The 22651-nt window shown below is 33.5% G+C and overlaps 1 protein-coding gene across 1 annotated transcript in view; it reads right to left on the bottom strand.

The window, feature by feature from the left end:
- Positions 1-22651, bottom strand: part of KCNC2 (potassium voltage-gated channel subfamily C member 2) — a 297957-nt gene that overhangs the window by 5456 nt on the left and 269850 nt on the right. Inside the window, 2 exon segments of the mRNA XM_056798463.1 lie at positions 4649-4813; positions 7995-8922. Coding sequence (XP_056654441.1) covers positions 4649-4813; positions 7995-8922 — 1093 coding nt within the window.

The following is a 22651-nucleotide window of genomic DNA, read 5'->3' on the forward strand; positions in this document are numbered from 1 at the left end:
TACTGAGTTCAACTAAAAGTTATACTGATATCCTTCCAATTTTGAAAATTTTTGGTTTTGAGATTTTTTAAATATTTAAGAATGCCACTAGGAATAACAAAATATGTAATTAATATTTGCCTAAAACATATGCTAACACGACAGGTGTAATGTTCCTCAGCTCTTCATTTTCATATTTTTAAATGGTAAGTACATTTTTCTTCATGCTAACTTTCACTGTCCCAGAAACTAGTCTTTGTTCTTTATTCAGAAACAGGGCAGTTTATGGAGTAAAAGGTTCCTCATCATTATTCTTATGACTCCAGGATATTTCACTAACACACTGAAATAGTCTTCTAGTCCCCCAAAGTGAATCTATAGTATTCTACAGGCAAAAGTGTGGTAAAGTTGTAAAATCATGAGTTTTTGTATTTACAACATTTTTGTCTCTTACAGTATTGACTAAATGTCCATAGTCCACTCTCATGATAACATGAGAACTAGCCTAGAAATTTAAAAAGCTCTACTAAGATTTAGTCTATAATATACTAAATTATTGATTTCCTCTTTTAATCATAATTTTTCATCTGTAATAGGATTATTAACAAAGAGTTATCAGTTAATTTTACAATTAGTTTGATTTGAATTAATTTTATTATTCACTCAAGGTTTTCAATCATATTTGGTATTTAATTAAGAAATTTGTTTTTCATAATACATCTGAAGCATGCATGTTTCAATTTATGTCAGCAAGCTTTATTTTGGATAAGAAACTTTAATGAGCAATTTTGCCTAAAAGAATCTTGTAATCTAATTCCCGGATAAAATTATATTTCTGTGCATATGCAATAGCATACCTGAGTTAAACTGGAGTTCTTTAAGAAACAGAAATTGTACCTTATCCTAAATACTGGCTTGAATATTTAGGATCGTTAATGACATTTGCTTAATTAAGCCAAATTATTATTTATTGTTTAGAAACATGCTTTTTTATACAATATTTCTTCCTTAAAAACCTGTGTAAAAATAGATGTATATATTTAATGACTGAGAAGATCTCATTATTAAAAACAGACTAGAGTGACTCCATGTATTTACAAAACATATTTCTATATTGGTACTTCTTAAAATAGGAAGGACGGGAGGGAGGGAGGGAAGAAGAGAAGAGGAAAAGAAAATAGAGAAGGAAAGAAAGAAAGAAAGAAAGAAAGAAAGAAAGAAAGAAAGAAAGAAAGAAAGAAAGAAAGAAAGAAAGAAAGAAAGAAAGAAAGAAAGAAAGAAAGAAAGAAAGAAAGAAAGAAAGAAAGAAAGAAAGAAAGAAAGAAAGAAAGAAAGAAAGAAACAAAGAAAGAAAGAAAGAAAGAAAGAAACAAAGAAAGAAACAAAGAAAGAAACAAAGAAAGAAACAAAGAAAGAAACAAAGAAAGAAACAAAGAAACAAAGCAACAAAGAAACAAAGCAACAAAGAAACAGAAAGAAACAAAGAAACAAAGAAAAAGAAACAAAGAAACAAAGAAAAAGAAAGAAAGAAAGAAAGAAACAAAGAAAGAAAGAAAGAGAAAGAGGGAAGGAAGAAGAGTAAGATGAAAAGGAGGAGGGAAGGGCAGAAAGAAATGAAGGAAGAAGGATAGAAGGAGGAAGAAAGGAATAGAGGGAGACAATGAAAGGATGAAGGAAAGAAGGAAGAATGAGAAGGACCCATATCAAGGTAAAGAGAGCATGATACAATAGTCTAAGAGAAGAAAATAGATATCACTGGACATAGGAAGCAAAACAATAAAAAGCTAAATATGAATTTTAAAAGAATAATAGCTTCACAGATTCATAGCAAAAAAAAAAAGGACTTTATAGATGATGTATTGTCCAAGATTCTCAGCTTATTTCACTCCTCAGGAAAATGAGGCCAAAATAAATTCATTGACTTGCCTAGGATAATACAAATAGTTAAATAGGTGAATCAACCTTTTAATACAGACTCTTCCTGTACTGGAACTATTGTTCTTTCCATTATTCCATGGATAGACAGCCCATCAATTCAAGTGATAAGTAAAAGGATAGAGATTAGATTTCCAAATGATAGCTTAATTTAAGAAATGAAAACTAATTCAGAGGAAGAAATATGAGCACAGAACTGCATCATATATGGAATTCATCCTTCAATATCTTCTGCATATAGCTTTGCACTTTCAAAATAAATAATAATAATGCCTTACACTGGCAAAATTTTTAATTTTGCAAAATATTCACATCTACCATTTTATTTTATGACTTGAAAATTTCAAATTTTCTAGTATAAGACAGAAAAGAACAAATGAGTTTTTTATACCTAAACTTTGGCATATGTATTTTAAAAAAACCTAAATATTTGAGTGATATAGACAAGGACAGAGACACATAAACCAAGTGAGACTGAACATACAGAAACAGAGAGATTGAGAGACAGAAACCAATATTGAAACAGAGAAAGGGAAGGAGACAAAAATATAGAAATAGAGATAGAGACAGAGTAAGACAGACATTGAGCAGAAACACAGACACAGAGAGAAAGAAATAGGTTGGGAGAGATATAGACAGAGACAAAGAGATCAAAAGCAAAACAGTTTCTTAAAGAAAGAAAAAAGAAAAATTCAAGAAAAACTCCCAAATCTATATTTTTCTAGGTCTAAAATGTAATTAAAATTATAAAAATGTAAATATATGATATCTCATATTGTTACAAAAGATTAATTATAATGTTTAAATGTTAAACAGTGACAGAGATCAAAAGAATAATTATAAAATATATTTCATATCACATAAAGATACAGAGACATAGATGGGAGATTTTGAAAAACTGAAACAAAACAGAAACAAATCTTGAAATCCAGAAATTAGAGAAAAAGCTTCTCTTCCTTTAAATTAGAGTCTAGAGTAAAGAGACAGAGAAAGTCCATGATTGGACAACCAGAAGCAAAAGAATGTAGAATATAGACTAATAAGGAATGAAAAAAGAATCAGCAAGGAGGTAGTATAGAAGATAATCTAGAACAGGTCTTCAGAGAATTAAAGAGAAAATATATACGAAGCACCTGAAATTACTAGATCAATGTAATTATTTTAAAGGACAATAATATTATGGTATATTTTTCATAAAGAATTCAATTAATGTTTATTATTTATTGTAAGATACCATTATAATTTAATTTTCTATTCTTTTAATGAGGTATTATGTTTTAAACTAGAAATACTTTTTTTCTTTTAAAAATGAAATGTGTCTAAATGCATGTATATGCATGCATATATTTGAGGTACATATATACATTTTGATGAAGATGTACAAATAGAACTAAAATTGAAGTTGTAAATTGTACAGAGTATGGGATAGGCCAAGATTTCAGCAAAGGCAGAGTAGAAATGCTGATGTATTTGCAGAATCAAAGATATATTGAAAAAGAAAAAAGGCACAATTATATTGATGTTTAGAAGAATCAGACACTTAAAAAAATTAGTCATGAGCAGAGGCAGCAGCTAAGTCATAGTTGAGGAAAGAAATATGAGATGGAATCTAATTAAGCTATTAAGATAGTTTCACTCTCTTATAGAAATGTCTATTAAATAGGAAATTAAAATGACTAATTTTTCTTTATTAAATTTTGAACTACAGAGAAAAAATGCACAGAACCATGGATGATAATGCATGATGATGTCAAGAGGATATGTTCAAGAATAATTCCTAGTTGATAAGATAATAGGAAACTTCACTACTCTTTTTCTTGGGATCATTTTATTCCATAAAGACACAGAATAATTCCTCAAGTGATCAGATATATTAGCCAAAGTAGTCTGTTGTCTTATTACATAAAATTTGTGATTCTCATGTAAGCCAGAGGCAGAAGCTGCACAAATTAGGTATGTCTTAAAAATCTCGATTGAGGCCTACAACATTTTTTTCTCCCTTTGTTAATGTTCAATATTTTTTAATGCTCAATACATTTTTCAACTATCATTTAAAGATATGTTACACTAAATTAAATAGGCATTATATTTTAATTATTCTCATGATTTGTCATGAGAAAATTCCTATAATTTTTAAGAATTCCAAAATGATAACATTAAAGAAATGAGTGATTATTAATTTTTTTAAAGTTTCAATTCTAGGGGTATGCTGAAGCTAGCTTGTACCAGCTTAGAGATAATTGTTAAATGTCCCATATGAGAATTAACACCTCAGCAAATATCACATATTAAATTTGAGTTGCTTCCTTGTTTATTCCTATAGTTAAGAAAGTGATGAAGAAAATGTTGGTAATAAAGATTAAACTTAAACATTTGTCATTTTTTTTCCTTCTGGAGAACCAGTTGTTAAATATATAACCAGCATACCCCTGCATTATAACCCTGCTCATAAGAGAAAGGGTTAAACAAATGAACAAAAATGAAAGAAGAATTAAAAGAAAAGGAGTGAAGTGACTGTCAGAGGTAACACCACCAAGCAGGTTTGCCCAAAAAAAAAAAAGCAAATAAATAAATAATGTTTTTGGAAAGGAAAAAAAACAATGGAAATGGGGGGAGGGATTTGCTACATTGAACTAGATGCAATCTCTCCTCAAAAGCAATCTATTTGCATTTCATTTTTTTCAGCATTTAACAGGTGAATAACCCTCTAGAAGCTGATAAAATTCATTCCTACCTTTCCTGATTCCTCCATCGGTAGCACACGTGTAATCACCTGTAGTCAGTAGGAAACAGGCTCCCCCTCTTCTGTTTTTGTCTCTGGTACTAGAGCGTCTCATTGGGAGCCTTTCAGGGGGTGACAATGGCCGCTCACTTCCTGCACTGTCTTCACCTGATAACACTGGTCAAAGCATCATGCCCATTTACAGACAGTAATGAATGAAAAAAAGGACACAGCACATAGAGGTTCACACTGATTGCCAGATATTCCAGTAGCTCAATACAACACACAGTAATCAACTCATGATACAAAAAGGAAATGGATTTTCATCTCTAGCCCCAATCACCTAGATAAATGGGGTACATCATTAAACTAGGGAAAGGAGAGACATTCCTCTTGGGACATCCATGCTCTCTTCTGGGATTTTGTTTAGTAGCAAATAGATTTTAGGGAAGAGACTATGACCATGCTGATATGTTGGCCAGTGGTGAGGTTCATTATTTAAAAGAAACTACTTAAATATAAATGAGCATATATTGGAAAGGATTGCCTATTTAGGGAATAGCTATGATATAAGTAATTGGGCTGCCAGGGCTTAGCTGGTGCCATATTGTTTTCTACAGGTAAAAGTTTTCCACTTTCATTAAGCAGAACACCAGGATGCTCAGTTCAGAAGCTCAAAAATAGACTTATTAGAAGAAAACAGCAAGAAAAGTGTAGCTTCTCAAGATGTCCTCTAAGTGTATTTTTGTTTGTTTTCATCAGAGTCTGGAGGACTCTTAGGTAAACCTGCTTAAAAGCTTTGTTTTCTTGGGTGCATTTTTTTAAGATTCCATTTTATTGGAGTACCTTGGAGAGAGCTCCTGAGAACTATCCTATGGGAACCACCACCAGAACTACAAGCCACAATTCTTACTATCATTTTGAGTCAGCTCATCTTCAGATACCTATTTAGAAAGAATGTTCAGAGCTATTGAGCAGAATAGAAATTGTGTGTAATATATATATATATATATATATCACACACACATAAACACACACACCCACACCCATACACACCCACACACACACACACACACACATATATATATATAAACCAACATTAGTTGGTTGAAGATTTGATTGACAGAATCTCATTCCCATATAGAGATAGATAGATAGATATAGACATATATGTATGTATGTATGTGTGTATATTTATAAAATCCTCATTTTCCATCAACCCTATTTAAATGCCTGAGTGCTAACCAGTATGTTTATGGCCACTAGAAAGCACTTGATTTTTTTTCAGTTTTATTTATTGAACTTCTAAATTAAGATTCATGATTTATAGGGGATCATTTTTTCTCAAACATTTTAGCTTTATTGTTTTTATTTTTTAGAGTTTAATTAATTTAGAATATGTTTCCATAGTTACTTGAATCATCTTATTTCCCTCCCCTACTCCTCCCACCTCCTTCCTATAGCCAATGAGCAATTCCACTGGATTTTACATGTGTCATTGATCAAGACCTATTTTCATTTTATTAATATTTGCACTAGGGTGATCATTTAGCATATACATTCGATAGGGGATCATTTTAAGTGGCTTTTGTACAAGATATGATTTAATGTGACCTGTTGGTGGAAATATTATAACACTGAAACTCTTAGATAGGTTAAGAGCTAACAATGCTAAGAAATGAATAATTACAGATATGTCTATAGGCTATTGTCTCCATAAACTGTATTTCAGTATCATGTCAGCTATCAACTATCCACATCGATGAAAAGAGAAAGAGAAACAGAATGGCTTAGTTTAGTGATTATCAAATTTTTTAGTCTCAAAACCCCTACACATTCTTAAAAGTTATTGGGAACCCCCAAAGAGCTTTTGTTTACAGGAGTCATATCTATCAGCAGCTTAGTATTATTATAAAAAATCTTGAACTCATAGATCCCAGGAGAAGGTCTCAAGAACTCTCAGAGAGCCCCAAATCACACTTTAAGAACCAATTGGCATAATTAAAATATGATCAGTCTTAGGGTCAAATCTTAGGCCAGTACTACTCAAGGAAAATGACTGGAAAATAATAAACTTTTCCAGATATCCTCAAAGTGTAGAATTATTGGATTCCATCAAATTTTCAAGGATTTCTAGGACATGCCAGCATGAATGCAAACTTACAAGCTCTGTTTTCCTGAGTACCTGGTTTCTTTTAGATTCCATTTCATGGGAACACCTTGGAGGTATTTCCTGAGAACTATCCTTTAAGAACTATCATTCGAACTATAAACCACAATTCTTACTGGAATTTGGAGCAGACTCATTTTCAGATATCTATTTAGAAAGAATGTTTAGAGATTATAATATAATATATCTTTTTAGTTTATATAGTTTATAATAAAAATCAGTCTTAGGGTGAAGACATGGTTTCCTTCCATTTGTGCTTCTGATTTAACCTTTCAGGTCCCCAGGGAATAATCTAAGTCTTAATGGCAGTGGTGAGTTGTTCATCTTCATTTGGTAAAGTTTCCACAGCCACTAGAGGTTCTGTGCCATTAAAATCATGGGAATAGATATCTCTGCTTTTCTCCCTTTCAAAGGATGAAGGGGGAAAGCAGTACAGATAGGTCATAATAATAAATCATCAAAAAATTATTTATGCTCAGCTTTGAAAGGGAAGAGAGGCAATCTAAATGGATAATACATTAAAAAGAAAACTCTAATAATAGAATTAAAACTTGATTAAAACTCAATTAAAAAAAAACAAATAAAATTAGCAGCTTGCCCTTAACTCCAGCATGATGTCTATTTTAAGCTAGTTATACAAATATTACAGGGTTAGAAGTCTAGAGGGCAACTTTCCATATGACTTCTTTGGGATTCAAGCCCCTGCAGTGTAAGCATCCATTGCTTTTAAACGATGGCTTCATGTAACTTTTTTTATAACGTATGCCACCGAGTGACTGGGGTAAAGCTGACACAAGAGACACGCACACCAAGCAAAATGGCATGGAAGTCAACAATGAAGGACATAGCAAGATATTCATACCATCACATCGTGCAAGAACACAAAGAAACATTGGCACAAGACCAACGAGGAGACAGGCAAAAGAAAAAGTTGGCACCATCAGCAAAAAGCATTCACACTGAAGCAAGAAAATTGTATAGGCCAGCTATGCGCAAGTCTAGTTAGTGTGAGTCTAAGAAGACTTCCATTTTGCCTCTACCATAAGCCTAGCACAGTCAGAAACAGTAGTAAGAAGAGAGGCCTGAGAATTGGGTTGTATTTGCAGAAAATGAGGCTATTGTCTTATGCCTACAGAACATCCTGTTCTGCAAGGCTAGAGGAAGCATGCATTTGGTGTTGTGTCTTACCTGATCGGTTATGATCCAGCAATAGATTGTCTTTGCCCAGGCATGGATCTCCTTGTGTGCTGTTACAGGCCATATTCAAGTCCATCTTGCAAAATGTAGGAGAGCTTGCCTGAGGAGCAGGAGGGATATGCTTCTTTCGCTTCCTTGGAAGTTTCTGCTTCGCCATTGCCAAAGAGTAGTACATTCCAAAATTGTTGACAATGACAGGCACAGGCATGGCTATCGTCAGCACCCCAGCCAGAGCACACAGAGCCCCTACTAACATCCCTGACCATGTCTGTGGGTACATATCCCCATAACCCAAAGTGGTCATGGTCACCACAGCCCACCAGAAACCAATGGGGATATTTTTAAACTGTGTGTGCTCACTAGCTGAAGGGTCATTAGGTTGAGCCCCTACTCTCTCAGCATAGTAGATCATGGTGGCAAATATCAAAACTCCTAGTGCCAGGAAAATTATCAGCAGCAAAAATTCATTAGTGCTTGCTCGAAGAGTGTGTCCAAGCACCCTCAGCCCTACAAAATGGCGGGTCAGTTTAAAGATTCTCAGAATCCTGACAAACCTCACCACCCTGAGGAAGCCAAGCACATCTTTAGCAGCTTTGGAGGAGAGCCCACTGAGTCCCACCTCCAGGTAGAAAGGTAGGATGGCCACAAAGTCAATGATATTCAAGAGATTTTTGACGAATTCAAGTTTATTTGGGGAAAAAACAATACGCACTAAAAATTCAAATGTAAACCACACCACACACACTCCTTCTACATACGTCAGGGCAGGATCCGTTTCAATTTCATACTGTAGAACAACTTTTGTGCCATTGATCACTGGTTCTGTCTTGTTTATGATGGTATTGAAAGCCTCATGGGTCTCCAGGCAAAAGGTTGTGATTGAAACCAGAATGAAGAATAAAGAAGCAAAAGCAATGAACTGTAAAAGAAAAAAAAACAAAAAAAATGAGTTATCTTTCCTATCAGAGACTTTGATCAGAGTCTAAGAACAGCCATACCCTTAGATCAGAAAGAATTAAATATTACTTGGACATTTCAGTTGGGTTTTTACAAAAGTAAAATCAAACCTGTGGGTGTAAAATTAATAAGGTCTGTAGGTGTAATGTTTTTCAAGCACTGTATTGAGCTTGTACATTTAACCAGTTTTTCTTTTTATAGAAGAAATTTTTCTTGCTCCTTTGTCCTTGAAAGAATAGCTCTGGTGATGAAAAGAAAATTCACTACAAAAGAAAGTTTATAGGTGAGAAACACTTTAAAAGAAGTTTAAGATAATAGAGTGCACCGGGGCTAAAACCTTGTACTCATCCTCCCAGGAATCAGCATAAAATAAGTTCAATTTTTCCTCTAGAGATATAGAATTTATTTCAGAATGGTTTAGGCTTTCTGAAATCAAAAAGTCATGTATCTGGAATCTAAATGGAAAAAAATAACAACTATGATATTATGAACCAAGGTAAAGGATTTCTGTTATGAGCATAAGGCGTAAGAGAAGATGAAAGAAAAAATGCTATTTGAAATGGCTTTAACTGAGTAGAGGTACCAGTAAGGACTGGTAACACTTATTTCAACAGTAAGGAACTAAATTATCTTAGCAGTTAGCAAGAATTGTCAGTTGAAATAGAAACTATCAAATAGAGTATTTACCCCTCTCTTGACCCTGTTGCAACAACCTTGATTAAATCCGTACCATCTTCACCTATGGGAGCTTGTGTCCCTTGGTCTCTGACTTCAGATTGGAAATTTTTAAAATGTATTTTAAAAGTTAATCTAAGTGCTCTCTTTGTATCAGTTACATTTGGTGAAATTTCTTTTCATATATTAAAAAAATCAGAGATGAATAGAATTTAATAATAAATTGAGAAAGAATAGAATGATTATTTCTTCACAATGCAAAATAGTTCATTAACTCTGAGATTTCAAATTAATAGCTAAAATTATCATTAAACACATGGTAAAATTCATCAGTAAATATGTATAGAAAGAAGTGAACTTGAGATCTTGGCCACAGTATCAAAATTCTTCTTCTACCATCCATTCTTGTGACTGACTTCTTGGGTAAATAAGAAAGATGTGATACCCATTATGGAAACAGGAAATTAGGAAGAAGGAGAGATGCTTCAGAGTAAAGAGAAAAAATGATTTATATATGATGAGAGACAGAAAAAGGCCGATTTTAATCCATTCCCATTATACGTGAAATGTGTGTATATTTAGGATATGTACATATTTTATATGCATAAAAATCTAGGAATCATCATAAATCATCCACATAAAGATGACCATTGAACTCCCAGAAACCAAGATAAATTGGACAATATAAAGATAAGGAAGAAATATAGTAGGATATAATTTTTGATACACATGGTCATAAGGCAGGTCATGGATGATAATCCAACAAAGTAAGATGGGAATGAATGGATACTTTACTACCTTAAGTGAAAAGCTGAAGACAGAGTTGATGAGGTAATGAAATAGGATTATTCCTTGAGAAATAATAAGTATAAAGGATTAAGAGAATTATGCTATATGATACAGAAATAGGCAGAACTAAGAAAAATGTATATATATATGTATATATACATAAATATATATATATGCTCCTTTGACAATGTAAATGTTAGATTACCAATAACAAATAAAAACCAAAAAAAAATCTTGTGAAAACAATCAAGCCTGTGTACCCCCAAAAAATGAAAAAGAAATGAACTTCCTTTTTGTAGAATTGGTGACAATGGATGTAGAACATTGTATGCATATATTTCCATAATTTACTGATGTATTACCTGATCTTGCTGAACTGCTTTTTTTCTTTGATTAATTAATTGATTAATGAGTGACTGAGGAGGAAAGTGAAAGTGAAATATTTGTAAATAAAGGTTTTAAATAAAATATAACAATAAAATGTAAAATATAAAAATATAATAATGAAGGACCATTTCCAAATCTGCGAGTCTGTGATTCTAAAATTTTCTTTGCCAATCATAATTTTTCTACAAGTTTAGTCTTTGGAAAAGAAGTTAGAAATGCATACTTATCTCTACCCCTTTCAAGTTCCTTCCCTTCCCATTCCAATTTTTCCCCATTTCCTTTCCCTATCCTTCTCAATTCCTATCTCTGCCACTTTGTCTGTCTCTATCTCTCACTGTTTCTTTTTGTGTCTGTATCTAACTCTCTCTCTTTGTCTCTGTCTCTCTCCATCTCTCTTCCTCCCTCCTCCCTCTCCCTCATCCCCTCTTACCCTCCACCCCCTCCTCTATTCTTCTATCCTTCAATCCTCTTGGATCTAGTAATTTGATATAAAACTAAGAGTGAATTGCATATATTGGCTACTATTTGCCAATAGCTTTTGATATAGTTTTCAGTTACAAATCTCTTAGTATATAACCAAAGCTTTTAATTGGACCAGTATATCTTCCAGAGTAACATTTTTTAAGCAGAAAAACCCAAGTATGAAACAAAGATATGAAGTATTTTCCCTGATGTTTCTTATTGAACCAACAAACACTGGAGGCTGTGAACCTTTCCTAGGGAAAGTGAATACAATAACAAATGATAAGTTGTCCTTCCCCTTTCCCTTTCTATCACCCTTATCATTTTAATGTCCAGTTCATGGTCTAATGGCCCATGGAGAATGAGTAAATGATTAATATTATTTCTATAGTAAAGAAAATATTATGTTAAAGAAAACAGAGCCAGAATCCAGAATCCAGATCCATGGAAGCAATTAAGATTTCAGGGGACCCCTGCCTATTTCTAGTGTGTCTGGCTACATTTTCTTTCTCTGCAGACATACAAGTTGAAAATGGCTTTCACTTGTCTGTGAGCTTTTTGCAGGCTTTGTAATCACAGATTCATGGAAAAAGTCACACATAGGCAATTCCACTGATTCTAAGTGCTGCAAATAAATACTTAGCACTTAGCACTGTCATCTAATGCATGAAAGTAAAAATAACTCATAAATCATCCAGCAGTTCTTTAGCCAGGGACAATTTTGCCTGGCCCTGTTAGATGCATAGATTTTTAAAATAACAAGCACCCTATACTCATTGAGATTATGACCTAATTAGGAAAATTTAACAAAAAGAAAGGCAACCTATGATAGATATTATTGCAAAATAAATATTAAAGAGCTGCAAAATACAGTAGCCCATGAGATCTGAGGGAAAAGTTTGTAAGCCAAAGGGCTCAGTAAAAACTTCCTGGACTCAGTTGTAGTAAACTGGATTTTAAAGACTGGAGAGGAATGTGGTATTCCAGGTATAGAAAGGTACCTAAGAAAAGAATAGAGGCTACTTCATAAATTTAGGGAGAGAAGGGATCTCAGAGACCATCTAGTCTGGCTCCCTCATTTAATAGATGAGAAAACTGTGACCCAAGGAAGTAAAGTGATTTTTCCCAAGTAGGAATGGCAGTTAATGGCTGGGGATGAATGTGAATATCGATCTTCTGACTTCTAAGCTGTCCTATTTCTGCCATATCAGATATAGGAAAGTTATATGGAGGGGAATCCAATGAGACAAGACTTGAGAAGTAGAATAGTGGCAAGTTGGGATGAGCTCAGAAACTGAGGCAAAGAAATTTGAATTTCATTTAGTAAGCAATAGGAAACCACAGAAGAGCTCTTTTGTTTTATTTGTTTAAGCAAAGTGACCTGACCAAGAAGAAGATTCTGTCACAGATGTGACCCTAGTTTGGAGAGGATAGAAAAAGTTGAATGACTTCTTAGGAGGTTATTGCAATAGTTCCTGTCTATATTAGGAAGAAATGTTGCTTAAGTCCACTCAACAACACTTGGTAACTGACTGCATTAGAATACTGTTTGGAAATGAAAGATTGGGGAAAGGGGATAATGAATAATAATTTTTCAAACAATACTAAAAATGTAGGAATTATGCAAGAAGATGGATTTAACTCACGATTATAAACAAATGATTTCACTTCTAGGGAGATACAGGAGAGAAGTCAAAGAGAAATAATGTCCCCCAAAGGATAGAGATTTATCAATTATTTTAATGGTATTTGAGAACACCCTACTGAAAATCCTTCTATCCTTACAGGTCAGAACCTTCTCTGCAATTAAAATTCTTAAAGGGTTGCTGAGAACATTCAATGATTAAATGATCTGCCCAGGATCACAGAACCAGTATGTATCTCAGGCAAGACTTGAATCCAAGACTGGATCTCCTTTTCTTGTCCCATGCTTCTTTCTCCCCATAAAGACCAAAATATTCAAAGTGTCATTTATATGTGGATAAAAACAATAAACAGTTTTTTGTCCATAGACTGGATAATGTGATGTTTATGTTATATAAACACAATATAATAGAATTGGAAAATAATAAATTAACTTAATCATTACATACAAATTTAAAAATTCCCATCTGAGCAGAACCATTGCATCTTCCTCTATAACAAATTTGGTTCTTTATTCTCATTATAGCTTGCAATCCTTCTATCTCTCACTAGTTTCCCAGGCTATCATCACTGCTTTGGCTACTCTCTCCTCCTAAAAATTGACCTAAGGGTGAACCAGTTCAACTCTGCTATTTGTAAGGAATTATTGCTACAGAAAAACTTGCAAAGCAGATGCAATGAATGGAAGTTTGAAGATCTGTCCATCAAGGAAAATTCCAGAGAAGACTGTGGCCTAGAAGAGGCAGTTTGAATGAGTTGGTTCAGAAACTGCTTGAGTCACTTCTTTTTCTTCTTGGATCTTAGGAAGAAGGTACCAGAGATAATTTTCTCTACTAGTTTGGTTGTTGCCTTTTCCTTGGAAGATTTCAAGATACTATCAATATCCCTCAAAGACTATTCAATCATACTTACTTAGCATTGAATATATAATAGATTAGGGAAATCCTAAATTCCCTCTCTCCCATCTAAATTCCCTTACCCTTCTTTTCTTTAAAATAAATCCCTGTTTCTAGTATTATAGAGAGTGATTTGTTTGTTAAAATCTTCAATCAACTTGACAATACTGAATCCCTATGTAAATCCAACTGAAAAGATAGCAGAATTGGGTGTGTGGAGGAGAGGAAATAATTCTGTCTTTCCCATTGCCTTAGTTCTCAGTGTGTTTGTCCAACACTTTCAGTTACCTTAAACAACCCAGTAAAAGAGCCTCCAATACAATTTGGCACCCCAGATGGGACTTGAACCCACAATCCTTGGCTTAGGATTTCAAACTATTTGTCCTATCAATAGCCATGCCTTGTTAACAAAGAAAAATGAGAATGAATGAATGAAACTACAAACATTGACTACCTAAAATTAGAACTAATGATCAAAGTCTTAAGGCAGAAGAAATTTTTGAGATAATCTCCTTAAAACCCTGCCCAATGAGAGAATCTCCTCTACAATATCTTCTAGAAATGGCTATTCAACCTTTACTAAAATACTGTCAATGATGAGTAGGAATTACTTATAAGGTAGTATATTTCATCTTAAAAACAATCTACTTATTAGGATACATTTCACTTTTCTTCCTAACATGCCAAATTCCCACTCTTGACAATTCACACCATTAGTCTTCTTCACTCCTATTTCCATCTTGCTGAAATGAGCTAGAAGTCATTAAACCACAATGAAAAGTTCAAGAAAATTTATGTCATTTAATTACAAGTAGACCCTCAATAGGACAAAGTAATGCTTCTACTTTTCTCTCATTAATTCTCTACCATATTTACTACCCTGGTGCATTCCCTAACAGTTCTGTATGTTGATGATAGGTAGACACCCATTCAATTAGCTTTAGCCCAATTGCAGCTCAGGACTCCTGAGCTCAAGTATTTTATCACCCTTAGCTTCTTCTATAGCAGAGATTATGGGCATGAGTCATCACTCTTGTTAAATTCCAAAAGCAGCTCTATTAACTACTTGTGCCACTTGGTTACATCCTATTATATACAATCTGTTTCTAACCCCTCAGAATCTTTTTGGATTTTAGCTACCATCAAGTGCGCTAGTAGCCTCTTCCAGATTTGTGTTACTAAAAATGTAATAAGCATGCTATAGATATCATTATCTAACTCACCAATAATTCCTTGAGCACTCTAATAAAGACTTACTTCCAAACTGAAATTGAATCAATGGGTCCAATCATTTAAACAGTTCCAAATTTCTCTAAATATACTATACCCTAATTCATATTTCTTCCTCTTTCCCATGAGAGAGAATATATATGTATATTTGTTTTAAAAGTTTATTTATTTGATTAATTTAGAATATTTTTCCATGGTTACAGGATTCATGTTCTTTCAGTTTCCTCCTCCCACCTCTCTCCTGTAGCCAATGAGCAATTCCACTGGGTTTTACATGTGTCATTGATCAAGACCTATTTCCATGTTAGTGATATTTGTACTAGGGCGATAGTTTAGAGTCTACATCCCCAAACATATCCCCATCAACCCATGTGATCCAGCAGTTGTTTTTCCTCTGTGTTTCTGCTCCCACAGTTCTTTCTCAGGATGCGGATAGAATTCTTTCTCATAAGTCCCTCAGAATTGTCCTGGATCATTGCATAGCTGCTAGCAGAGAAGTCCATTATATTTGATTGTGCCACAGTGGATATGTAAGAGAATATATATATATATATGTATATATATACATATATAATCATATATAATATGAATATATAGTCTTGGAACCCTGAAGATCCCTGTTGAAGTTCTCTCTCTGATCTATACTGGTTGTATGAACCCAGGAAAATTTACTTAACATTTCTGTGCTCTAGGGAGCTGCCAAAGAATATAATTTGCAGAAGAAATGCTGAGAGAGACAGAGATGTTTCCTCTGGGAGTTTCTGATACCTCTGAATTCATAGGTCTAATCTCTTTTTCATATGATAAATAGGAATACTCTTTAAATGCTTTCTTTGTTCAGTTACCAATGAATTGATATGCTCCTAGAGAACCTGAACCATTCTTTTGGACATTAATCTTATTACTATGACTTTTACACCTATTATTGCAAATTATAATTTTCTCAACATTTATATTATGTTTTAATTCTTACAAAGCATTTTACTAACCTTAATACAATAAAGGCAAAAGGACAAGTCTAACAAATGAGGGAATTGAGGCTCAGAGACCTTAGGTGACTTGCCATGTGGTTGTACTTTTAGTTGCTTTAGGTGCCAGGATTCAAACCCAAGCCTCATAACTCCAAGCCAAGTGTTCTTACTATAACATTAATTTTTCAATATATGAGATATTTCAAAAGCCCTGGTACATTTTAATAATAAAAGCTTAAAGGTTCACAAAAATGTTTGGGATACTATATTTATGGAACAAAAGATCTAAGAATGAATTGAACCTAAACAGAAGGATGGTTTATAAGTTCTCTTATAGGCCTCCTAACTCCAACTCAAATGCGTTCTCCATCACATTGGGAAATTATTAGTACAAATGAAAGCAAAAGTCTTGGATGGTAGCTAAATTGAAGAAAGATTTAAAGAATCTATTGACTCATAGACATAAAGTTGGAATGAACCTTACAGGTCATTTGGTCCAACCAATTTTGTTTTTTGTTTTGTTTTTGTTTTTGTTTTTTGTTTTTACTTTTTGTTTGTTGGGGTTTGGGGGGTTTGCCTTTTACTAAGATAATTTGGATCAATTAAGGCAAGCCCAAGATCATGTAGGTGGTAAACATTAGAAGTGTACTTTAACAGGATCTGTTATCATTGATTCTTCTGTGCCATTATTCCAACACCATGGCTGACAGCATATTCCTATAGGACTTCAACAGCAACAAGACAGATTTCAAGGTTATATTTCCTCATCTTGCTTTGATGTTGAGGATAATCATAATGAAATACAGCACCATGAAGCACTTCAGCTTTGGCTAATGATCTATTTACATGTATTATCTCTTTTGATCCTTACAGCAACTCTATAATGCACTTACTATTACTATCAACATTTTACAGATGTAGAAACTGAGACAAAGAAAGTGGTTTTGCTGGATTCACAAAGCTTGCTGTTGTTCAGTTGTCTAATTATGTCCAGTTCTTTGTGACCCTGTAGATTATATATAGCAGTATACATTCCATTAACTAAACCACTTAGTTGCCTCAATTCACACCACTAGGAAGTATATAAAGTAAAATCCAAACTAAGTCCCATTAACTTTAAGTAAATTACTCTATCCATTATATCAATTTCTTCCATGTAATTATGAGTACATTTGCAATTGAAAGTAAAATAAAACCACAAAAAGATATGAAAGAATCATTTCTCTTATTTTTTGGGATCTATTCTAATTATTGATGATGGTGGTACCACTTCAAGAAACTCAACCACCCCAGGAAACAAGGCAGTATGGGAGAAAGTGTCAATGACACATACAATGGATTAAACAATAGCAATTGGACCTAACAATCCAAACAGAATAAATTCTTACTGGAATTCTTACTTTCTCTCTGATTATAAGAGATTTATAACACTTTTTCATGTATTTATTAATAGTTTTGATCTCTGTAACTGAAAGTTACCTATTCATGTCCCTTACCCATTTATCAATTGGAGAATGGCTTGAATTTTTTGTACAATTGGTTTAGTTCTTTATAAATTTGGGTAATTAGACCTTTGTCAGAGGTTTTTGTTATGAAGATTGTTTCCCAATTTGTTGTTTCCCTTCTAATTTTGGATGCATTAGTTTTGTTTGTACAAAAAACTTTTTAATTTGATGTAATTAAAATTATTAATTTTACATTTTGTGATTTTTTTCTAACTCTTGCTTGGTTTTAAAGTATTTCCTTTCCCAAAGATCTGACAAGTATACTATTCTGTGTTCACCTAATTTGCTCAGTTTCCTTCTTTATATTCATGTTATTCACCCATTCTGAATTTATCTTGCTGTAGCGTGTGAGATGTTGATCCAAACCTAATCTATCCCATACTGTCTTCCAATTGTCCCAGCAGTTATTATCAAATAGTGGGTTTCTGTCCCAAAAGCTGGGATCTTTGGACTTGTCATAGACTGTCTTGCTGAGGTCACTTACCCCAAGTCTATTCAACTGATCCTCCTTTCTGTCTCTTAGCTAGTACCAAATTGTTTTGATGATCACTGCTTTATAGTATAGTTTGGGATCTGGGACAGCAAGGCCTCTTTCTTTGAACTTTTTTTTCATGATTTCCCTGGATATCCTTGACTTTCTGTTCTTCAAAATTAACTTTATAATGTTTTTTTTTAATCATTCAATAAAAAAGTTTTTTTGGTAGTTTAATGGGTATGGCACTAAATAAGTAAATTAATTTGGGTAGTATTGTGATTTTTATTATGTAGCTCATCCTACCCATGAGCAATCGATGTTTTTCAAATTATTTACATCTAGTTTTAATTGTTTGGAAAGTGTTTTGTAGTTGTGTTCATATACTTCCTATGTTTGTCTTGGCAGATAAATTTTTAAGTATTTTATATTGTCTAGAGTGATTTAAATGGAATTTCCCTTTCTAATTCTTGCTGTTGAGATGTGTTGGAGATATATACAAATGCCGATGACTTATGTGGGTTTATTTTGTATCCTGCAACTTTGCTAAAATTGTTGATTATTTTGATTAGCTTTTTAGTTGATTCTCTGGGGTTCTTTAAGTAGACCATCATATCATCTGCAAAGAGTGATAGCTTGGTCTCCACATTGCCAATATTAATATCTTCAATTTCTTTTTCTTCTCTAATTGCTACTGCTAGTGTTTCTAGTACAATGTTAAATAATAGAGGTGATAATGGGCATCCTTGTTTCACTCCTGATCTTATTGGGAAGGCTTCTAATTTATCCCCATTGCAGAAGATGTTTGCTGATGGTTTTAGATATATACTGTTCATTATTTTTAGGAAAGGCCTTTCTAGTGTTTTCAATAGGAATGAGTGTTGTATTTTGTCAAAGGCTTTTTCTGCATCTATTGACATAATAATGTGATTTTTGTCAGTTTGCTTGTTAATATGGTCATTTAGGTGGATGGATTTCCTAATATTGAACTATCCTTCCATTCCTGGTATGAATCCTACCTGGTCATAGTGATTGTGATCACTTGCTGAAGTCTTTTTACTAGTATCCTATGTAAAATTTTCGCATCTATATTCATTAAGGAGATTTATCTATAGTTTTCTTTCTTGGCTTTTGATGTGCCTGGCTTTGGAATCAGTACCATATTTGTGTCGTAAAAGGAATTTGGTAGAACTCATTCTTTACTTATTCTATCAAATAGTTTGTGTAATATTGGGGTTAGTTGTTTTTTGAATGTTTGATAGAATTCACTTGTGAATCCATCTGGAACTGGGGATTTTTTCTTAGAGAGTTCTGTGATGACTTGTTCAATTTCTTTTTCTGATATGGGTTTGTTTAGTTAGTCTATTTCTTCCTCTGTAAGTCTAGGCAATTTATATTTTTATAAATATTCATCCATATCACCTAGATTGCCATATTTATTGCCATATAGTTGTGCATAATAATTTTTAATGATTGCCTTAATTTTCTCTTCATTAGAGGTTAGGTCTCCATTTTCATTTTGGATCCTGTCAATTTGGTTCTCTTCTTTCCTTTTTTTAAATTAGATTGACCAGTAGTTTGTCTATTTTATTTGTTTTTTCAAAATTCCAACTTCTAGTCTTATTTATTAATTCAATAGTTCTTTGAATTTTAATGTTATTAATTTCTCCATTGATTTTTAGGATCTCTAATTTAGTCTTCATCTGAGAATTTTTAGTTTGTTCACTTTCTAGGTTTTTAATTTGCATGCCCAATTCATTGTCCTCTGCCCTCTGTAATTTGTTAATATATGAACTCAAGGATATAAATTTCCCCCCTAAGTCCTGTGTTGGCTTCATCCCAAAGATTTTGAAAGGATGTCTCATCATTGTCATTTTCTTCCATGAAGTTATTAATTGTTTCTATGATTTGTTCTTTAACCGATTTTAGAGAATTGCATTGTTTAATTTCCAATTAATTTTTGATTTGCCTCTCCATGTACCCTTACTAATTATTATTTTCATTGCATTGTGATCTGAGAAGGTTATATTTATTATTTATGCTCTTTTGTGCTTGTTTGCAATATTTTTATGTCCTAATACATGGTCAATCTTTGTGAATGTACCATGTGCTACTGAAAAGATGGTGTATTCCTTTTTGTCCCTATTTATTTATCTCCACATATCTATTAACTCTAATTTTTCTAAGATTTCATTCACTTCTCTTACCTTTTTATTATTTATTTTTTGGTTTGATTTATCTAGTTCTGACAGAGGAAGGTTCAGTTCCCCCAATAGTATAGTTTTTCTATTTCATCCTTGAGCTCCACTAGTTTCTCCTTTAGAAATTTGGATGCTATGCCACTTGGTGCATACATGTTGAGTACTGATATTTCTTCATTGTCTATACTGCCTTTTTTTTAGGATGTAATTACCTTACCTATCTCTTTTAACTAGATCTATTTTTCCTTTGGCTTTGTCAGATACCATGATTGCAACTCCTGCCTTCTTTTTATCAGTTGATACCCAATAGATTTGGCTCCATCCTCTTACTTACTGACCCTATGAGTATCTACCTTCATCATGTGTGTCTTGTAGACATCATATGGTAGGGTTTTGGATTCTAATCCACTCTGCTATTTGCTTGCATTTTATGGGTGAGTTCATTCTATTCATTTCAGAGCTGATTACCAGCTGTGTATTTCCCAACATTTTGATTTCTTCTCCTAGCCCTGCCTTTTCTTCTTTCACTATTTCCTTCTATACCAATGTTTTGTTTTTAATCAGTCCCCCTAATTCCCACCCTTATTTTACTTTCCTTTCTAACCCCCTCCCTTCTTATTCCCCTCTTATTTTTTTAGAGTCTTTTTAAACTACCCTCCTACCCTCTCCTTCCATTATTCTGCTTCCTCCCCCACCAGTCTGTTTGTTACCCTCTACTTCCCTATAGGGCACAAATCAATTCTCTACCCCAATGTATTTGATTGTTCTTCCCTCTTTGAGTCAATTTCAATGCATTTAAGAGTTGAGTATTTTCTTTCTCCAACCTCTTTGCCCTTCCAGTGTATTGATGTTCTCCCCCCCTCCTGCCATGAGTTTCTTTGTGACATATAAATTTACCACTTTTTGTTCCTTTTCCCATTTCTTTTAGTATAATTCTCTCTTTTAGCTCTAGTTGTGTATATATATATATACATATATATATATTTATTCATACATATATCTATATACATATTTATGTCTTGGCATTTCATCCTATACAGTTTGTCACTATTCTCTCTAAGTGTAATCCTTCTAAGCTGCCCAGGTAATTATAATAATTTTTAAGAGTTACCAGTGATCTCTTTTCTTATAGGAATACATATCATTTTAACTTATAGGGTCTCTTAAAATTTTTGGTTTTGTTTTTTTTTCTTTTTTCCCTATTTCTTAATTACCTTTTAATGATTCTATTGAGTTCTGTGCTTGGGCATCAAATTTTTTTGTTCAGGTCTGGTCTTTTCTTTACAAATTCTTGGAATTCTTCTATTTTGTTAAATGACCATACTTTTCCCTATAAGAATATTGTCAATTTTACTGGGTAGTTGATTCTTGGTTGTAGACCTAGTTCCCTTGCTTTCCGGAATATCATATTCCATGCCTTTTGGTCCTTCACTTTAGGTGCAGCCAGATCCTGTGTCATCCTCACTGTGGTTCCATGGTATCTGAATGACTTCTTTTTAGCAGCTTGTAATATTTTAACTTGGTCTGATAGTTCTTGAATTTGGCTATAACCTTCCTGGGTGTTGTCAGTTGGGGATTAAGTACAGGATGATCTGTGGATTCTTTCCATCTCCACTTTTCCTTCTTGTTCTAGAATATTGGGGCAGTTTTCTTGGATAATTTCCTGTAGTATGATGTCCAGGCTTTTTCTTTTGTCATGGTCTTCTGGTAGGCCAATGATTCTTAAGTTGTCTCTCCTGGAAGGATTTTCTAATTCTTCTGTTTTGTGAATGAGATGCTTCATATTTTCCTCAATTTTTTCATTCTTTAGATTTTGTTTTATAGTGTCTTGCTGCCTTGTGAAGTCACTTGCTTCTAATTGTTGTATTCTTGTTCTTAAAGACTGGATTTTATCCCTGGCTTTTTGGTCATCCTTCTCCTTCTGGTCCGGTTTTCTTTGGAGGTCATCTTTCATCCCCTTTGCCTCATCTTTCATCTCCTTTGCCTCATTTTCAAAGTGATTTATTTTGGCTTTCAAGACACTGTTTTCTGTTTCCAGATGACTTATCTTACTTTTAAAGTTGTCTTTAGCCTCTCTTCATTGTGTTTTGAATTGTATTTTGAGTTCTTCCAGGGCCTGTATCCCATTCACTGGGTTTATTGTTGTTGTTGTTTTCCTTAGAGTTCCCTCATCCTACTCTTTTCCATTTGGTCTTTGTTCATTGCCTGTATATAAGTTGTCGATTGTAATTTCTTTTTTCTTCTTATCTTGTTTGCTCATATTTACCCTTTCTTTATTCCCTGATGTTGCCTGAGTTCTTGCTCCTCTCACTTTTTTTGTGGTTTTGGACTTTTCTCTCAGCCTTCAAACTTGGAGTTTTGTCAGTAAATCTCTCAGTGAAGTCTGTGGGGTAGGGGTATTACAGCTTGAGCTTCTCTGCCCTCTGTAAGGTATGATGGGATTAAGTCCAGCAGTCTGT

The sequence above is a fragment of the Monodelphis domestica genome, chromosome 5 (assembly GCF_027887165.1).
Source record: "Monodelphis domestica isolate mMonDom1 chromosome 5, mMonDom1.pri, whole genome shotgun sequence".
Taxonomy (NCBI): Eukaryota; Metazoa; Chordata; class Mammalia; order Didelphimorphia; family Didelphidae; genus Monodelphis; species Monodelphis domestica.